We start from the raw sequence: 17,940 nt of genomic DNA on the forward strand, positions 1-17,940 counted from the left end.
AGTTAGACTAGATATTGCCCGGGTCGCCTGGGTGGCTCAGTCAGTTGAGTGTCCCACTTCAGCTCTGGTCATGATCTCACGGTCCATGGGTTCGAGCCCCACTTCAGGCTCTGTGCTGACAACTCAGAGCCTGGAGCCTGCTTCGAATTCTGTGTCTCCCTCTCTCTCTACCCCTCCCCCACTCGTGCTCGCTCGCTCTCTCTCTCTCTCTGTCTCTCAAAAATAAATAAACGTTTAAAAAATTGAAAAAAAAGAATATATATTGTCCAATATATGTCTGATAGAGGATTTGGAAGCCTAGAAAATACAGTGAAGAGCTCTTGTCCTGTGTGTTCCTGACCATTTCACACAGAAGGTATCACTCACTTTACAAGGATGCAGGAAATCCTTAAGTCACTATCCTGTGATGACGTCAATCAACTTAATCTTAGCTCTAATGACAGTGACAGCTGGTAGCCTAGGTGATGAGAACACGATAAGCATAGAGATACCCTCTGTCATAACCACTAAAGCCAAGTGAATACTGCACCAGAAAATTTCCCTTGAAAACCCCATTTAGAACATACTTTTGGAAGGCTAAGGTTGCTTTTTCAGCAGGACATATAGCTTTCAAAAAATCCAACAATAATAATACATGTTTGCTGAAGAAAAACTTATAAATATAGAGAAGAATGAACAGAAAAGAAAATCATCTAAAATACCACCATAAGATAACCAATGTTATTATTTTGGTGTTTCCTTCCAATCTCTTAAAAACGCACAGCTACATATCACACATATATTTCTTACCTTTCTTCCCCACCCCCAGCCACTAGTCCTCCAGCTCAAAGGCACTGTGAGTCAGGCCTTCACTTGATGCCTCCTGATGTTCAAGCGGTCCAAGGGGGCTGCCGTGGTTCACTCAAGGAGGGACAAGAGGCTAGCCTCCCCAGTGACCCTTTCCCTGGAGCAGATATACCCTCCCCCAAAGAAGGTTGGAAGTCCTTCAATGAATGCTTCAACAGTTGCTTTAGTCATATGGGGAGAGAGGGAGAAGCTGATAAGCAGCATGCCTGGCATCCTATACTTGTACTGTACCGCTCCTGCCATCTGTACTAGGACCATTGGGTGCCCAGGCCCCACAGCGGACTCCATTAGTGAGGTCGAGGGATCAGGGTTCGTTTTAGGCGCTCGGGTGACTGTAATGTGCAGCAGTGAGAAATACTGGCTAGGTCTTCCGGGCTGTGCCATGTGACCTTCACTCATACCTGAATTCTTCCCACCTCTCCCTTCTCTTGGTTTCCCCAAACTCCTCTTTTTCCCTTGAGTACACGGCCATTCATCCCCTAGAAATAACAAGCTCACTAAGTCCCGCCCCTTTTGCAAATTTCACAGCTTGCGCGCTACCTTCAGGTCGCTGTCCTTTTTGCAGTTCCTGTTGGCTCCATCAGGGGCAGCAGTGAGCACAGGGCTCAGTGATGGCAGACACAAGCTTGTGGGGGTTGAGATGGAGACCCTGGCGGTATGAATTCAGTGGAGTTCTGATTGGTTTAGAAGATCTGAAATTATAGACCTGACCTTTGTGAGGGTTCGTTTCCTTCCTGAGATAGTGACTTCTGCCTGCCCGGAATTGTATTCAGTTCCTTGCATTAAATTAGCAGGAAAATTGATAAACCCAAGTGACTTTTTTGTTTCTCCTTGGTCCTAGGTGAGGGCGATGATGGAAGGCAATCCACCGTAAATAAACCTGCGTATATCCTGATGTTTTTCCACTTACACTGTGAGGATTTCCCCCATGTCATTAGATGTTTTTGGAAAATATGATTGTGCACGATGATAAATATTTTAGATATATTTCGCAAATTGTGTGCCATAATTTTTTTAAACCATCCCTCTACTGTTGGACATCTAATTTATTTGCAGCTTTTACTCTTATCAAGAACTGCTATGAGTTTTCTCACATGGAAATCCTTGGCCCTTTCACAGATCATTTGCCATGAACCACAAGTGCCTCATTTCATCCTTTGGACACTCCTCAATGCTAAGGGCAGGAGTGGCTTCACATGTGGCCCTTAATACAAGCTTGTTAACTTCACTCATGGTTTAGATCAGCTTTCATTGGGGCCCAGAAAACCTGTCTCTTTAATATTAAGCTATATGAAATCAGAAGATTGTGCCAACCCTGATTAGCATCTATCGTAAGCTCTTTGCTCTATAAACAAGCATCTCGCATTTTGTGATATTCAACTTCTGACATGCTATTAGCAGAAACCATTCAGGCACTAGCGAATCAAAACCCAAGTAATCGTTTTTTTTAAAACACGTCACAATGAATGTATACTAAGCACTTATTCATAGCAACAGCAACAAAGTCCCCTATTCAAATGATGTCCTTTCTAGAGGAACCACCTAACAAATCCTAGGCAGTAGTAGGTGTAAGCTCCGTTCCTGGTGCTCCTGGTGATGAGGTACACCACTGTATGCAATCACAGCGTCAAGTCCCAACATGATGATCGGGTACAAACTGCACGCACATGCACACGCACGCAGGCACACACATGCGCGTGTGCACACACTCACACTGTGTATGTAATGATGGTAATGTCCTAACAGCTACTATGAGAATCAACTGTTGATTCACCAAGAGAAGAACCAAGATAGAGGGGACTTACATACCAAAGCTACCTGACTTGTGCCTTTGGGAGGACAAAACCTTCTGGAAATCACCATCAAAGCTTTTGGTTTTACCATCACAATGAAGCAGGTTCAATCCACGTGGGACTTGAGGCTCAGGGTCGTTCATGGAATACAAGTTAACTTGACCAAAATGCAGATTGAGTCATTTTACAGGCATACCTTTATTGCGCTTGGCTTTGTTGTGCTTCACCGATACTGTGTTTTGTTGGTGGTGGTTTGGTTTGGTTTGGTTTTTTACAAATTGAAGGTTTGCAGACTTGCTTCGAGCAAGGCTACCAGCGCCATTTTCCCAACAGCAGTCACTTGCTTCCTGTCTCTGTGTCACATTTTGGCAATTCCTGCAGTGTTTCAGACTTTTAAATGATTACTATTCAATTGCTGTCATCTCATGGTAACGTCTGAAGAGATGAGGAGTTGCTTCTTATGGGTGAGCAAAGAACGTGGTGGCTTGAACTGGAATCTGTTCCTGGTGAAGATGCTGTGAAGATTGTCGACATTACAACGAAGGATTTAGAATATTACATAAGCTTACATGATGAAGCAGTGGCAGTGTTTGAGAGGATTGACTCCAATTTTGAAAGAAGTTCTACTGTGAGTAAAATGCTATCAGACAGCATCGCATGTGACAGAGAAATTATTTGCGAATGGATGAATCAACCGACGTGACAAACTTCACTGTTGTCTTAAGAAACTGCCACAGGGGCGCCTGGGTGGCGCAGTCGGTTAAGCGTCCGACTTCAGCCAGGTCACGATCTCGCGGTCCGTGAGTTCGAGCCCCGCGTCGGGCTCTGGGCTGATGGCTCAGAGCCTGGAGCCTGTTTCCGATTCTGTGTCCCCCTCTCTCTCTGCCCCTCGCCCGTTCATGCTCTGTCTCTCTCTGTCCCAAAAATAAATAAACGTTGAAAAAAAAAATTAAAAAAAAAAAAAAAAAGAAACTGCCACAGCCACCCCCAACCTTCTGCAGCCAGCGCCCCAGTCAGTCAGCAGCCATCAACATCAAGGCAAGACCCTCTACCAGCAAAAAGATGAAGATTTGCTGAAAGCTCAGATGTGGGTTAGCAGTTTTGGCAAGAAAGTACTTTCTTTTAAAGTTTATTTCTTTTGAGAGAGAGAAAGCACTAGCGGGCAGGGAGAGGGGGAGAGAGAATCCAAAGCAGGCTCCATACCATCAGCATGGAGCCCGATGAGGAGCTCAAACTCCTGAGCCATGAGGTCGTGACCCGAGCTGAAACCAAGAGTCAGATGCTTAACCAACTGAGCCACCCAGGCGCCCCAGTAAAGTATTTTTTAATTAAGGTATACACACTGTTTTTCAAAGACATAATACTATTGCAGACGTAACAGACTACAGACTAAACAGTGTAAACATCATTTCTATATGCTCTGGGAAACTAAAACTCATTTGACTTGCTTTATTGCAGTGTTATGGAACCATGCCGGATCACTGGTGGAAAACGCAAGCGGCGCTTGGAGATCTTGGAAGGCGGGAGGTTTATTTTACACCAGCAGGCTCAGAGGAGATCCTTCTCCAGAGATCGGAGTCCCGAGCACAAACGCAGGGGACGATTTATAGCCTGTTGCTTCCGCATTGGTAGTAATTTGGTGCACACGGCAAGCAGGGCAGGAAGAACCCGGAAGAGGAGCGTCTAAGCTAGAACTAGAGCTTACGTTAGTCCCTTCGGCCATCTGATGGTGCATAACTTTATTTTCCCAACAGCAGTATTTGCTTTATTGTGGTGGTCTGGAACCTGCAGTGTCTCCGAGGTGTGCCTGTATAGTTTTCAGTCCCCTGATATCATTTGTTTAACCCTGTTTCCAACACTTGCCATGTGGCTACAGCATCCGTCTTCCCCACCTCACTCCCCCGTGAATACTGGCTTCCAGTGACTTTCTCAAAGGTTGTTTACTGTCCTTTGCTGCTGGTAACTAGTCTTATTTCAAGTGTGCAGGAAAATGTGAATGGTGATGTTTTCTCATGTCAAATTTACCATTTGGAATCTTATAGCATAAATGTAGAACAGCACACCTTTCAACCATGTCTTCTCTTGAACTTCCAGACTGTAGATGTAGGTCAATTTTAGATGTGATTTCTTTCAGTGTCGACTGCACCCTGACAAAGAGTCAAACTCTAGTCAGGCCCCTGAAACTTCTAGGTCCGTGTATGTACTTCCTTGTAAAATCCAGTTCTAGCAAGCAAGAACCCTGCTAAGTCAGTTTAACCAGAACCCCCCACCTTTGATATCTGATCAGACCTCAATATCTGATGGGCCCCTCATCCTCCCCCCCACCCCCGCCCCCCGGCAGGTGATGTCTGATCACCTCAGCCTGCCTGCGGCAAGAATCCTGTTAGATCCATTGAGGCCGAATCCCCCTCACCCCTGATGTTTCCGATCAGTAATTTTTCATCCACTGACCACCCCCCCCTGCTCCTTGGTTACAAATTCCCACTTGCCCATGCTGTATTCAGAGTTGAGCCCCATTTCTGTCCCCACTGTGACATCCCATTGCAGTGGTCCCTATACCTATCACGATGGCCCTGAATAAGGTCTTCCTTACCATTGTTAATAAGTGTCATTGAATATTTAACAGCTCCTGCCTTCCACACACTGTCACCAGCAGGGAGGCGAGGCAAGGGCCAGCAGATTGAGAAGAATGGTACCATCCACACAATGAATGGCTGTTCCTTGTCCAGTACAATTTAAGACTGACCGGGAAGAGCTCGGCATCATCTCACCAACGGAAGGCAAGACAGGATGTCAACTGGGAGGGCCAGTTGTGGGGCTTGAAAGCCATCTGAGGAGAAAGGAGCGGTCACCTCCAGTGGACTGCCTGACATGTGGCATAGAGCCTGCAAGAGGTTGGGAAGACCTTCCTGGATGCAAGCAGCGAGGGCACACGGGTAAAGGGTGCCTGCCACCACCGTCACGCTTCAATGCTGCAGACCAGAGGTGATCCCATAGTCCGAAAGCTAACAAAAGAGATCTAAGGGTCAAGTCCAAGGGTTAGCTGTGAGGTGACTGTCAGTGGCCCAGAGCTCTGCACTTGTCCTGTGTGTGATGTGAGAGTCGCTCCAAATCAATGTCAGCATCATTCCAGCGACTCATTGTCATTCTGGCCAGTGAGAGTGACTGGTCTACCATGTTGCCTTCTTGGAACCAGGGCCACCCCTCAAGCCCTGGGGCTACCCCATAGGCGGAGTCTCTGACTTCCTAGAGGCATCTAGTCAACCCCTTACAAGGGGCTTTCCCTGAACAGAAGCAGCAGGAACCGGGCCCACTGTCAGCCCAGGCTGGTCTCGGGCATTGGGCAGTGACTTACGAATCTGTGAGGTGCTTCTGGCAACTGGAGCCCAAATAGGGCTAGTTTCAGCTTGGGGTGCCCCGCCTGGGTCACACTGCTGATCCCAGCTAGTCCCAGGTATGTGAGGGAGACTTAGCAATAAAATTTGAGGAGCGCCTGGGTGGGCTCATTCGGTTAAGCATCTGCCTTCGGCTCAGGTCATGATCTCACAGTTTGTGGGTCTGACCCCACGTTGGACTTTGTGCTGACAGCTCAGAGCCTAGAGCCTGCTTCTGTGTCTCCCTCTCTCTTTGCCCCTCCCCCGCTCATACCGTCTGTCTCTCAAAAATAAACCAAAAAATTAAGGAAAAAAAAAAAAGAAAGAAAATTTGAGGAATTCACTCTAAAACAGGGTAGGTCACCTTTTTTGTGTAGAAAGGGTCAGAGAGTAAATACCCAAAACTATTGGGTAGTTGGTCTCCTCCTTTCTGGTTTCTAGATTTCTTTATATATTAACGAGATGAGCCCTATTCTGTAGTTGTTGATATAGTGGTCTCTTTGGGTCAGTCAGGCTAAGTGGTTGATGGTGTTGTTCCAATGTCTGAGATACCTCGTAGTTGTTCGAGTGGCGTTGTCCAGCAGGCGTGTAAAAATACAGGTCCGGAACTCAGGTGAGAGGCCTGGGCTGGAGGAATATATTTGAGAATAATCGGTACAGATGGCATTTGAAACAATGAGATGAGTGCGGTCCCCTAGAAAGGGTAGATAGAAGAGGTCATCAAAACTGAGCTGTAGGGCATTCCAGAATGTAGAGATTGAGGAGGACCAACCAGCAAGACACAGAAAAGGCTTTCGGTGACATAGGAAAGAAAGAGGCAGAGTTCTTTCTGGGAAGCTAAGTGAGGAAAGCATTTCAAGGAGGAAGGAGACTGTCAAATACTTGTAGGGACTGAATAAGGTAAGAATTCTTGCTGACAACTGATAGCTGGATTTGGCGGCATGGAGACTGTTGGTGACCTTGACAGGTCTACTTTCAGTGTTGGAGACAAAAGCCTGATTTCCAGAGTGAAGTAATTAGAGAAATACAGTAGGCTGCTGGGCAGTGGGAGTTAACTCGACGTCTGAGGTTATAAATATAAAGATCTGTCCGAGCCGTCGTGTGTTTTTCATGAACCATATCGAACTGCTCAAGTGCAGGCAAAGCAGAGGCAGTGAGCTGTATTTAACCAGGGCTGCCCCGGGTGTCTGAAGGAGGCAGTTGAGGATGTATGGATTGACGGACCCAGGGATCTAAGCTGAAAAATGAGAAGAGTACTCTATAGTGAAAAGGTGGTAAAGCAATGGTTTGGAGGTCTAGGTACGGTCAGAGCCTAATGTATTATACTCACAAATACAACAAATATATGTACATCACCCTAGTCTCTTCTGGGTGAGTTCCACACAGGCTTGATGTCCATCTAGGTTATCAAGAAGTACAACAAGACTGGGTAATATTTCTTAAATTTTATTCTTATTTGAGTTTACAACAATTCAAAGATGGCAGATGCCCATTATAAATGGGTATACTAGACCATACATACTTTATAAGGCAAGGAAGCCCAGTTACTGAAAGAGTTTGAAAATGTACTTCTTTTGGCTACGTCACTGATAGTCTATGATGCGAAACTCTTGATGTCTCCCAGAGGATACATTATCACAAGTTTCCATTTTATCAGGTCCTAAACTTTATTTTTTAAAGAAAAAAAATAGTGAGCAAGAATAAAAATATGTCTTAAAAAAGATGATCTCTGTATAAATAAAGCATGTGATAAATTAGCGAAAGGAAGAAGTTTGGAGAGCAGAAGCTTTTATGTTGTATAAAAATAAATACTGTCGATTTACATAATATAAGACTGGAAATAAATTATTTTGTGGGTAAATAAGTCAGCTTATTGGTTGCATACTCATGTAAAGGCTTATAGAAAACCAGTAAAAAAATTTTTTAAAGGAATCTACATCCATCTTATAAACTAAGTGATCTAATTGGTAACTGATTTTTCCATGTCTTTACTATTATTTTTCCCCTTTGACATGCCTTTTTAGACATTTTGTTGCTGTAACCAAGATTGGATAGCTAAAGAGAAAGGAGACAGAACTCCAATCAGTCATGCTGGTTATTTATTAGCATCTATGGAAAATGGTTAAATCTGGGAAGGGGGTGGCAACTAAATGTTCAATGAAATAAGGCATTGTTCTTTATTCTGAAGTCTTCGTTTATTGGTGTTTTCCTTGGTCTTAGGAGCATGAATAATTTAGAGTTGGCTATCCTTACCATTACGATCTAGTAAATGGAGGTTTCCCTGTCTGAAACCTGAAAGATGTAGCAACACTCTATCCTATTTTAGGAAATCCTGATGCTTCAGACTATTTCCAGTCAGTTAATTAGTTAGGTACTCTTGATACACCCAGGGGTCATAGAAAGGGTACTGGCTCAGGGGGCCAGAGACCCAGATTTTAGTCATGATTTGGGCACCCTGCACCCAGGCAACTTTAGAAGTGTAACTTCTCTGCACTTCAGTTTCTTCTGCTGCAAAACACAGATAAAAGTATCCACCTGACCTATTTCACAGGTACTGTTGTGAGTACTATCTAACATAGTGTATTCGAATGCGCTTCAGAATATGTAATGCATTAAAGATGATGGTAAATGCTTTAAAAGTATGGTTTGCTGGGCACTTTTTCATGTTACAAATCAAAATAGAAATCTATCAGGAAATACAAATGCTTATGAATCATACAGTCCAGATGTAAATAAGTAATTTACAAAAGCTTTACAATAAAATCAAGGAAATTATTTATGGATTTTTTAAATAAAAAAATCTTTGCAGCTAAATATTCATTGACTTAATCATTCTTTCTTTTAAAAGAATGTTCACTGTTTGACATTATAACTCTCCAAAGGAGAAATTCTATAATTAGTTCAGTTCTCTGCCTTGGAAGATTCATTATAAGGCAGAAGAGTGGAATAATTAAAGTTTTAAAATAAGCAAAAATATATAACTCTACACCACAGTCCCCTTAAAGAGTTTAATAGGAATACTTACCCCAACGTTTATGAACAATGTACTATTTATATAATATTAACACTAACTCACAATTTAAACCACAATGATCAAAATTAATGTACATTTCCCCCCTTATCAGTTAAATTATTAGATATCTGATGGGCTGGAGAGATTCCACTGAATTTTTTTAATGAACCATATGTGATATAAAAACACTTACCTATTGAATAACTAAAGAGTTGGTAAAGTTTTGGAATATAGATCAGGTTTTAGAAAAATATATAGGAAACATAGCAGTGTATATGATAGAGTTCCCATGTAGAAATAAGCTTGTGCAAAGAGATGATATGTACAGGCATGACCAATAATTGAAGTAACCCACCAACTTCTCTTTTAAAATGGTAAGCCTAAAAGTTCCAATAGACTTCTTTGGAAGAGCAAGTGAATCACTTGCTCATTCTAAGTCTCATAATATCAAGGTTATATTAAATTGTAGGGTTTTTTTTTTTAATAAGAAAAAAACTACTCATTTTAATATAGGTAATAAATAGTAAATTCTGGGCAGTAGCAAAATTTTTGGACCAAATGACAAAAGCATATCGATAAAATGTGTTTAAGAACTACATAATGCTAGGGCACCTGAGTGGCTCAGTCGGTTAAGCATCTGACTTCGGCTCAGGCCATGATCTCACGGTTTGTGAGTTTGAGCCCCGCGTCGGACTCTGGGCTGACAGCTCGGAGCCTGGAGCCTGCTTCGGATTCTGTGTCTCCCTCTGTCTGCCCCTCCGCTGCCTGCACTCTGTCTCTCGCATTATCTCAAAAATAAATAAACATTAAAAAAAAGGAACTACATAATGCTAATATTCCAATAGTACTATGATCTTTGCTATCAACAATCCAAGATTCAGTACTCCATCAAACATTTCTCTGTCTGTCTTCTGTCTCTCCCCACCCTCCACACACAGGATTTCTCACACCATCTCGTCCCTATAAATGCAGCTCGTTTTCTCTTGTTATTGACTATTAAGTTTTCTTAAAAAGATCAAAATTCTTTTAACAAATCAATGATCAAAAATGACCCATTGCTTTCTTTAAAGATCCGTCAAGGTCATTCTGTGTTTAAACAGTAGCCTGTGAAGACTTTACAGAGCTGAAATTAGCATTGGCACAGGGAAAAGTGAGTTTATCTTATGCTCAGCAGAACATATTTAGGTCAGGTTGGGAGCTAGTAACTGATCATTTATTCTCAGCTAGCAGAGAGGTGGGCATAGTTAAAACTATTAAAGGCTGGGCTGGGTCTCTTTCATTTTGTAGTAGGATTTGCAGTCCAACACATCTGTGAGACAAGAAAGGCTAAAGTAGAGCTCTGTTTCCTTGAACCTGGCATTGTAAGTTAAACAATAACACATACTTCCGCTACATCAGCGGTTTTTAACTTCTTCATTGTAAACATCCTATATACTTTCCTATTTTGTTAATTTCGGAGCTTGAGCTTATGTCTACATCTATGTCAGATTATCATTTATTCTATGAAAAGCAGCACAAATACTGTTGATTCTGGTTTTAACACAAATTCCTTAAAAAAATATTAAGGCCATTTAATTGAATCAGGGCCAACTGAAGATCACCCTGGTAGAAGTCAAACTACTGATTTAAGATTTTTGAAAAAGAGTCATAAGTGGTTGTCTTGTGTTTTCCTCCGTGGAACTTGAGAACAGTTTGAGGACTTATTAGTCTCCAACGTCTCCATCTCGATCGCCAATAAGCCAAAGAAAATGAAAACTTAAGGCTAACAAAGCTGTTCCAAGCAGATCACCCAATGCCGTCAGATAGGGGATGGAGAAACTATCTGGGTCCTTTCCTTTCCTCCAGAAGTGATGGACCATCCAGTCAGCAATCCACAGCAAGGTAAACACCTAGAAAACACCAGAGATTACTTCTATTGCCTGGATATTTGTACCCCGGTAGACATAACGCCCACTGGGCCATAATCCTACACCACTGCTTTCTGAAAGGAAGAGCATGTGCCAAGAACCATGCTTGAAGAGAAGAAATCTTTAACTGACAAGAACATCTTTTCACAAGAAAAAATAGCGTGTGTATCTGTTATTAATAACATTTTTCTTCAACTTTTCATATACCTTCTCATTTTCTTCAAGCTTCCCCAAATCCCAATAATCCTTATATTGAATAGTATTATACAGTTGCCAAATCACTGTAATGTTTCAACTTCTTTCTATATGATAAACCTGAGAAGACATATAAAGAAGGAAATAAAAACTAAAATAAGGAATAACATTTCTCCTATTGAAGGTATATCAAATGAAATAAAGATGGGGAACTGACCACGCACTCACTAATAATAAGGCCACGGGTGGCTTCTCAAGGGAAATTTCAGCCAATGGTAAGGACAGTAACTAGAAGGGAGGTGTAGTGAGGAATGACTCATCTACATGGATGTATTATAGATCTAGACATAGAGTCAAAATATATTAAAGGGTTATTCAAATGCGAAGGTGATATATGTAAGCACTTTCTAGGATATCAGGAATATGAAGACGTTTGTAATGCTTTGAATTTTGGGACCAGGTATTTTTCTCTTTGAATATTTAGAGTAGAAGGATTGTCTAATTTTCAAATTCCTTTACTATGAAGGGATTTGGGACTAGAGAGGTCAGTGTTCCCTGGTTGTGGACAACTCGTCAAGTGGCTACGAGCACTTCTCTGTCACCTACTAGCCAAATGAAGGCCAGTAGCTTAATCTCTCTATTTCTTGCAAGTGAACGTTAGAGATAATAATGGCACCTACCTTCACGAGAATGCTGTGAGGAGTAAATAGACTGAATAGTTCGGTCCTTGGCACACAATAAGCTTTCATCAGATGTCTGCTACTAGTAGATTTTAATGGTGTCATTGCTAGAACCATTTGTGGCCATCTCATTCCTATTTCTATGTGCAGGAGGAAGCACATCCTTGGCCCAGAGTCTACGCCAAGGGTCTGTTACCTTTCACTGACATGTAGATATGGAGGCTCACTTTGGGCGAGCTGCCTCGGGTTCTACACTTGTGTGTGCTGAGGTTTAGCTCTGACACCTTCAGAGGAGACTGGCTCGTCTACACAGAGAGACAGATGTGTACCCATTCCAAAGGAGTAAACTTTAAATATCTTTGGACATCTGTCAGAGAGGGAGGCTGTGTTTTAACCCATTTTATTTTGTATGAAGTTATTTGTTCTTTAGGGTTTCCCTGGCAAAGACTGTTTTAGAATCACAGAAAGTTCCATCAGAACAATCTGTTTTGCGTGTGGAGGAAGCATGGAATATTAGAAATAATTCTGGACTTGAAAATGATAAGATGTGGATTTGATTTCCATTTATCAGCTGTATGACTGTGGGCAAGCTTCTTACCATGCTGAGTTTAAATTTTCTCATTTTTAAGAAAAAATTTTTAATGGTTATTCATTTTTTGAAAGAAAGAGACAGAGAGCAAGCGAGGGAGGGGCAGAGAGAGAGGAGACACAGAATCCGAAGCAGGCTCCAGGCTCTGAACTGTCAGCACACAGCCCGACATGAGACTTGAACCCACGAACCACGAGATCATGACCTGAGCTGAAGTTGGATGCTTAACCAACTGAGCCACCCAGGTGCCCCAAATTTTCCCATTTGAAGAAAACCCAAAGGGCCTAATATCTGCCACACTGACTTTGAAGTAAGTAATAAGAGCCTTGGTCTGGGGGCATGAAGAGAAAGGTAAGAAAGCATGATCTCAGGGTACATCAATAAAAGCATAATGCGCAGAGCGAGAAAGAGTCATCCACTGGACTGAATGGGCCAGGCCACATCTGGGCAGTGCATTCTGTTCCAGATGCCGTATTTCTATAGAAACTAGGTCACCCCCAAGTTTGCTAGATTCAGGGTCTAGCAAAGTGAGTAGCTCACAAAGCAGATACTTGGTATCCAACTGAATGCTGGGGAATCAGTGTGAGACAATGTCATACAACAGTCTGTCCCAGGCAGGGAGAGTGGCAGATGTGAACGTAAGAAGGTTATAGTATCAGGAGATGCTAGATTATAATACACAGCTTCAGAGGGTAGTTTTAGGCTAAAGGATAAAAGGTACCAAAAGACAGAACTTTTTTCAAGAAAACAATTGGGGTTGTCTATAAATAGAATAAGTTAGGTAGTAAGCTGTATAATACTGGACTATATGGAAGTTCAATAAAGGAATGTGCTGATGAATGAGTAATGTGTACAAGAGGAAACAACAGTTTTAAAGAGGAAAAGGTAGCTGATTTCCATGAGACTGGCAAGAAATGTAAATAAATAAATCTCTTTTATCATATATGCATCATATTATATATTCATGTAGGAGATATTTAATATATAGTTATATACATAAATTTATTCAATATATAACATCATACATATGTGATATATACACAATTTACTAATTCCTTGTTGCACATCTGCATTGAACAGATTAGATTTGTCTAGAACAGGAGTGGGCAAACTATAGTCCATGGACTAAATTCAACCTGCCAACTGTTTTTATAAATAAAATTTTATTGCAACACAACCCCACCCATTTATTTACTTACTTTCTATTTAGTCTATTATTCAATCCTCACAAGATACTCATGAAATAGGCACTATTATTACCCTTGATGTTCATTTGGAGCAATCAGGTCGGAGAGGTTAAATAACCTGTTTTACAGGTTACACTACAATGACAGAACTATGTAGCTGTGACAGAGACCATATGGTCCACAGAACCCAAGACATTTACTCTCTGGCCTTTTACAGAAAAATGTGTGCTGATCTCTACTCAGGAGACAAATACTTGTTCATACAGAAAGAAATAAAATAGCATCTTTACCTCATACACTAAAATAAATTCTAGCTAAGACTCAAATACAAAAAGCAATACCTGAGAAGTTCTGTAAGAGAATGTCTTGTGACCTTGATGTAGGGAATGATCTCATAAGTAAAATGTGTAAAAATGCATAAAATATTTTAGTTTATAAACAATTTTAAATCAAAGATTTATAAAAATAAATAAATTAATTAAAGATTTCTGTGGTTTAATAAATACCACAAATAAAGTTAAAAATCACTCTCCAGGCTTGGGGGAGAAAAAAAATCTCTGCACTGTTTATAACTGACAAAGAATTAGTATTCAGAATATTTAAAGAGAATATACAGAGAACTCCTACAGTTCATAAGAAAAAGACAACCCAATAGAATAGAAAAGGAAATCTAAAGTGTTAATAAACATATGAAAAGATGCTCAACCTCACTAATAATACGCGAATGCAAATTAAACCGCATTAAACTCCATTTCATACCCAACTGACTGGCAAAAATCAATGTTTAAGCAACAGTAATAGCAATTTTGTTTTGTGAAATAGCTGTAATGGATACATGCAATGTTCAAAGAGGTTCATGTGAACGGATTTAATTCTCAAAATACCTCTATTATATGCTATGGACTATTACTATCCCTTTTTGACACAAGAGGATACTAAGGCATATGTGAAGTGTAGGAAGCCTGCCCGAGATCACACAGCTCACGGGCGGAGACAGGCTCAAACCCATATTATAGTCCAATGCTAAGGCCCAAATTATCGCCCGTCAGTGCAGCTCACTGTTTTTGCTCAAAAGAACTCTGCACTGCCAACAGGAGTATAAATTGGCGCACTGCTTTGGGGACCAACTCGGCAACATGTGTGCATTTCCTCAATTCGGTAATTCCACATGGAAACATGATTTTTCCCCTCCGTTTCTTCTGCAGCATAGGTAAAAGGGTAAAATTGTTCATGGCTGAAGGAGACTGCCCCGGGGGCTCCACTGAGCCCCAGTCCCACGTGGCTACCTCAAGGACTGAGAAGACCAATATCTTGGTGTGTTTGCAAGAGCGCCGCCGGGAAACTCCTACATGCATGCTCGTTGCACCGTTGTCACAAAAGTTCAAAGTTGGAAATAACCTAGAAAGTCTCCAGGCAGAGGGATGACTAAATGGACTCCAAGGTCACATGACTGAACACTGCAGAGAAGCTAAAATGAATGAAAAAGAGCTACGCGACTCGATAGGAGCATGTCTCAAAAGCCTAAGGATTGAATGAAAAGGCAGTAGGAGACTACGTAAAGATTCCAATGAGGCTTATAAATACGACAAAAAATACAATATGTTATTTATAGATTCATTCCGTAGCAAGAGTACAGAAACATGCTTGGTAGTGACACATACCAATTTTGCTAACTGCTCAGGAGGGGAATCAAATGAGACCGGGTACAGGAGGCACCAGCCCTATACATGATGTATTTTTGATTATTTTGAAGTAGTTGTTTAAATAATTTGTTAAGAGTTGATAAAGCTGGTGCTAAATACAAGATCATCTTATTTCCTATTTCCTATAGTTCCTGTTCATTTGTATTTTATAATTAAAAAAAAAAAAAAGTGAGCTGCTGGGGCAGTGGTAACTCACTGACCAGGGCGATCCAAGCTACATCTTAGAATGCCTGCCCAGGGGGATACCTGAGAGAGGAAGTCAAGTGCGCCCTGAAGAGGCCACAAAAGGTTTGGACTTGTTAGTACCAAATGGCTCTGAGGCTAACACCAAAGGGGTCTTTAAGTGTCTGTGTGTGGAGTGAGAAACTGGCTGATTCTTTGATCATTCGTGCAACTGTCCTCTCCAGCTGGGAAAATAAGGGGACGTTTTGTGGAGAAACTGAATGGGAAAGTCTCAGGACGCAAAAACGCGAGGAAGCATCAAGCACTGGTTGAGAATGAGGATTAATTGGTAGTTAACAATGGGATTCCTTTAGCCCCTGGTTTTGTTCCAAGAACAGTGGCAGGTGGGAGTATACCCCCCAGAGAGGACATTAGATGTTCACATTTGGAAGGCTCCCAGTTAAGCGACCCACCCCTCCATCCTCTGCTAGTAGAGCGCCCAGTCAGCAGCCTTCTCCACTGCCAAGCTACCTAAGTTTGCGTGCCGCAGTCTCCTCCCTGTAAGATAGAGGAAATGATGCCTATCTCAGCGAGACAATGATGTGAGATGAAATTGGGCAGAATACTTAGAACAGCGCCCGATACATAGAAAGAGCATGACACACACTGACTATGATTTAAAAAAACAACAGGTCATACATGAAGGAACAAGAACCTGACTTTTCCAATAGCAATACTGGGAGACGAAGAAGCAAACGCCTTTGACATTCTGAGAGAAAGGCATTTCCAAACTAGAATCCTATACCCGGTCAATTTATCTACTAAGTGTGGAGGGTAAACGGAAGCATTTTAAGACATGCATGCGCTCAGGAAGTTTTCTCCCATGTTCTCTTTCTTGGGAACTTTCTTGAAAATCTGTTGATGCAAAATGAGGGGAGAACCAAGAAAGAGAAAGAACGGGGATCGGGAAATAGAAGAGTGAACCGAAAAGAGCAAGGAGGGAAGAAAGCTCTGGGATGACAGCCATGCAGTGGGCTGGGGAGCCAGAGTCCAGACACAGAAGGAGGATGGAGAGTCTGGAAACGAGGTCTCTGTGATCAAGGCAAATGGCAAATTATCTGACATAATAGAGTTTGGGGGCAAAAAACTAAGTCTAGGTATGCAACGACTGTGATGGAGCACTTAGGAAAAAATTAAGGATAGGTCTATAGGAAACTATGCCAGTGAAAAAATAGGGCAATTATGTCTGGAAAAAAATCAAAGAGAGGTTAAGAGGAAGAAAATATAAAAGGAAAAGAAAGAAAATTCATTATACCGCATGACTCGGCTCTGTGATAAATGATATTTACGGTCATAGAATATAAACAATACTATTCGTTAAATAAATTTGAGCCTTCCTATATTAGGAGGATGAAAGTTGGGGAAATAAGGCATTGAGCAAGATGGCTATATCCTCATCTACCATAACTAAAAGTCCATAGATAATTTCTTAAATTAAGAAAGCAAAATTAGCAATCCAACATAGAAATAACAGAAGTAGTACCTAAAGTTGCTCTGGAGGACTAGTAGGAACTAGTTTTATACACACACACACACACACACACACACACACACTTAAAAGAACTTTTTAAAGCATAATTGTATATAGAACATATCCTTTTCCAATATGTGACCCATGAATGAATTATGAAATCAATTTAATGTAATGAAATAGAATAAAATAGAATACAACGGGTTAGAGTAGAAAGTATTAGCATGCTACTAGGGACGTTTCATAAAACTTTTGTTTCAGCTACAAAATTACATATATTTAAATATAAATAAAATATAGAAATATATATGCATTAGTTTCAGTATAAACATATTTCTTACTGAGTGTTGTGGTCGAAAACATTTGAAAGCTACTGATCTAACATGTATTTTTCACATGTTAGGTTCCAGGGATCTCACATGTGAATCTCTGGAAGGGGAAAACCATGCCATCTTTCTATTTGACTTCTTGGTTTCTAACAAAACACTTTTACATGATAAGCCTGAAACAAATGGGTGTTGCTGAAGGGGCTCTACCACTGAATGACTGTGTTACTGTCAAGGAGTGAGTAAAACCCTCAAATGTTAGTTTCCTCATCTTTTCAATGAGATATCCATTAACTATCTCATTGGTACATTGCAGAAATTAACTAATATGTGTTAAGGGTTAAGCAAATGTCTGTACACAGTAAGTACTGATGGGGAGAAAGGAGAGGGTTTCAATACCACCAGAATTCTATAAACACTAGAGTGCAGAGTCTGAAGTTTCAGAGCTCAGTGCCTGGTGGTGCTCTGGTGAGGAAACAGGGCAAGAAATCCCCAAGAGCAGGCAGCAGGTCTGAAGGGTCTGTGTGCCACACGGGGAGAAAGTGGTTCCCCTGCTTGAAGAGCATTTGGTAGAGGCCATTCGGCCTCCCTGCTGGCAAAAGTCTCAGCGGACCCCAGAGAGCAGCCACATTTG

General features: G+C 41.4%; 1 protein-coding gene across 2 annotated transcripts in view; it reads right to left on the reverse strand.

Moving 5' to 3' along the window:
* Positions 1–10,509: 10,509 nt before the first annotated feature.
* Positions 10,510–17,940, reverse strand: part of SLC41A2 (solute carrier family 41 member 2) — a 112,563-nt gene continuing 105,132 nt past the window's right edge. For both annotated transcript variants that reach the window (XM_030320418.1, XM_030320417.1), the window contains exon 11: positions 10,510–10,915. In XM_030320418.1, the coding sequence (XP_030176278.1) occupies positions 10,730–10,915 (186 nt within the window). In that variant the 3' untranslated portion in view covers positions 10,510–10,729. The remainder of the gene's footprint in view (positions 10,916–17,940) is intronic.

Source organism: Lynx canadensis, chromosome B4 (genome assembly GCF_007474595.2).
Source record: "Lynx canadensis isolate LIC74 chromosome B4, mLynCan4.pri.v2, whole genome shotgun sequence".
In the NCBI taxonomy this organism is placed as follows: domain Eukaryota; kingdom Metazoa; phylum Chordata; class Mammalia; order Carnivora; family Felidae; genus Lynx; species Lynx canadensis.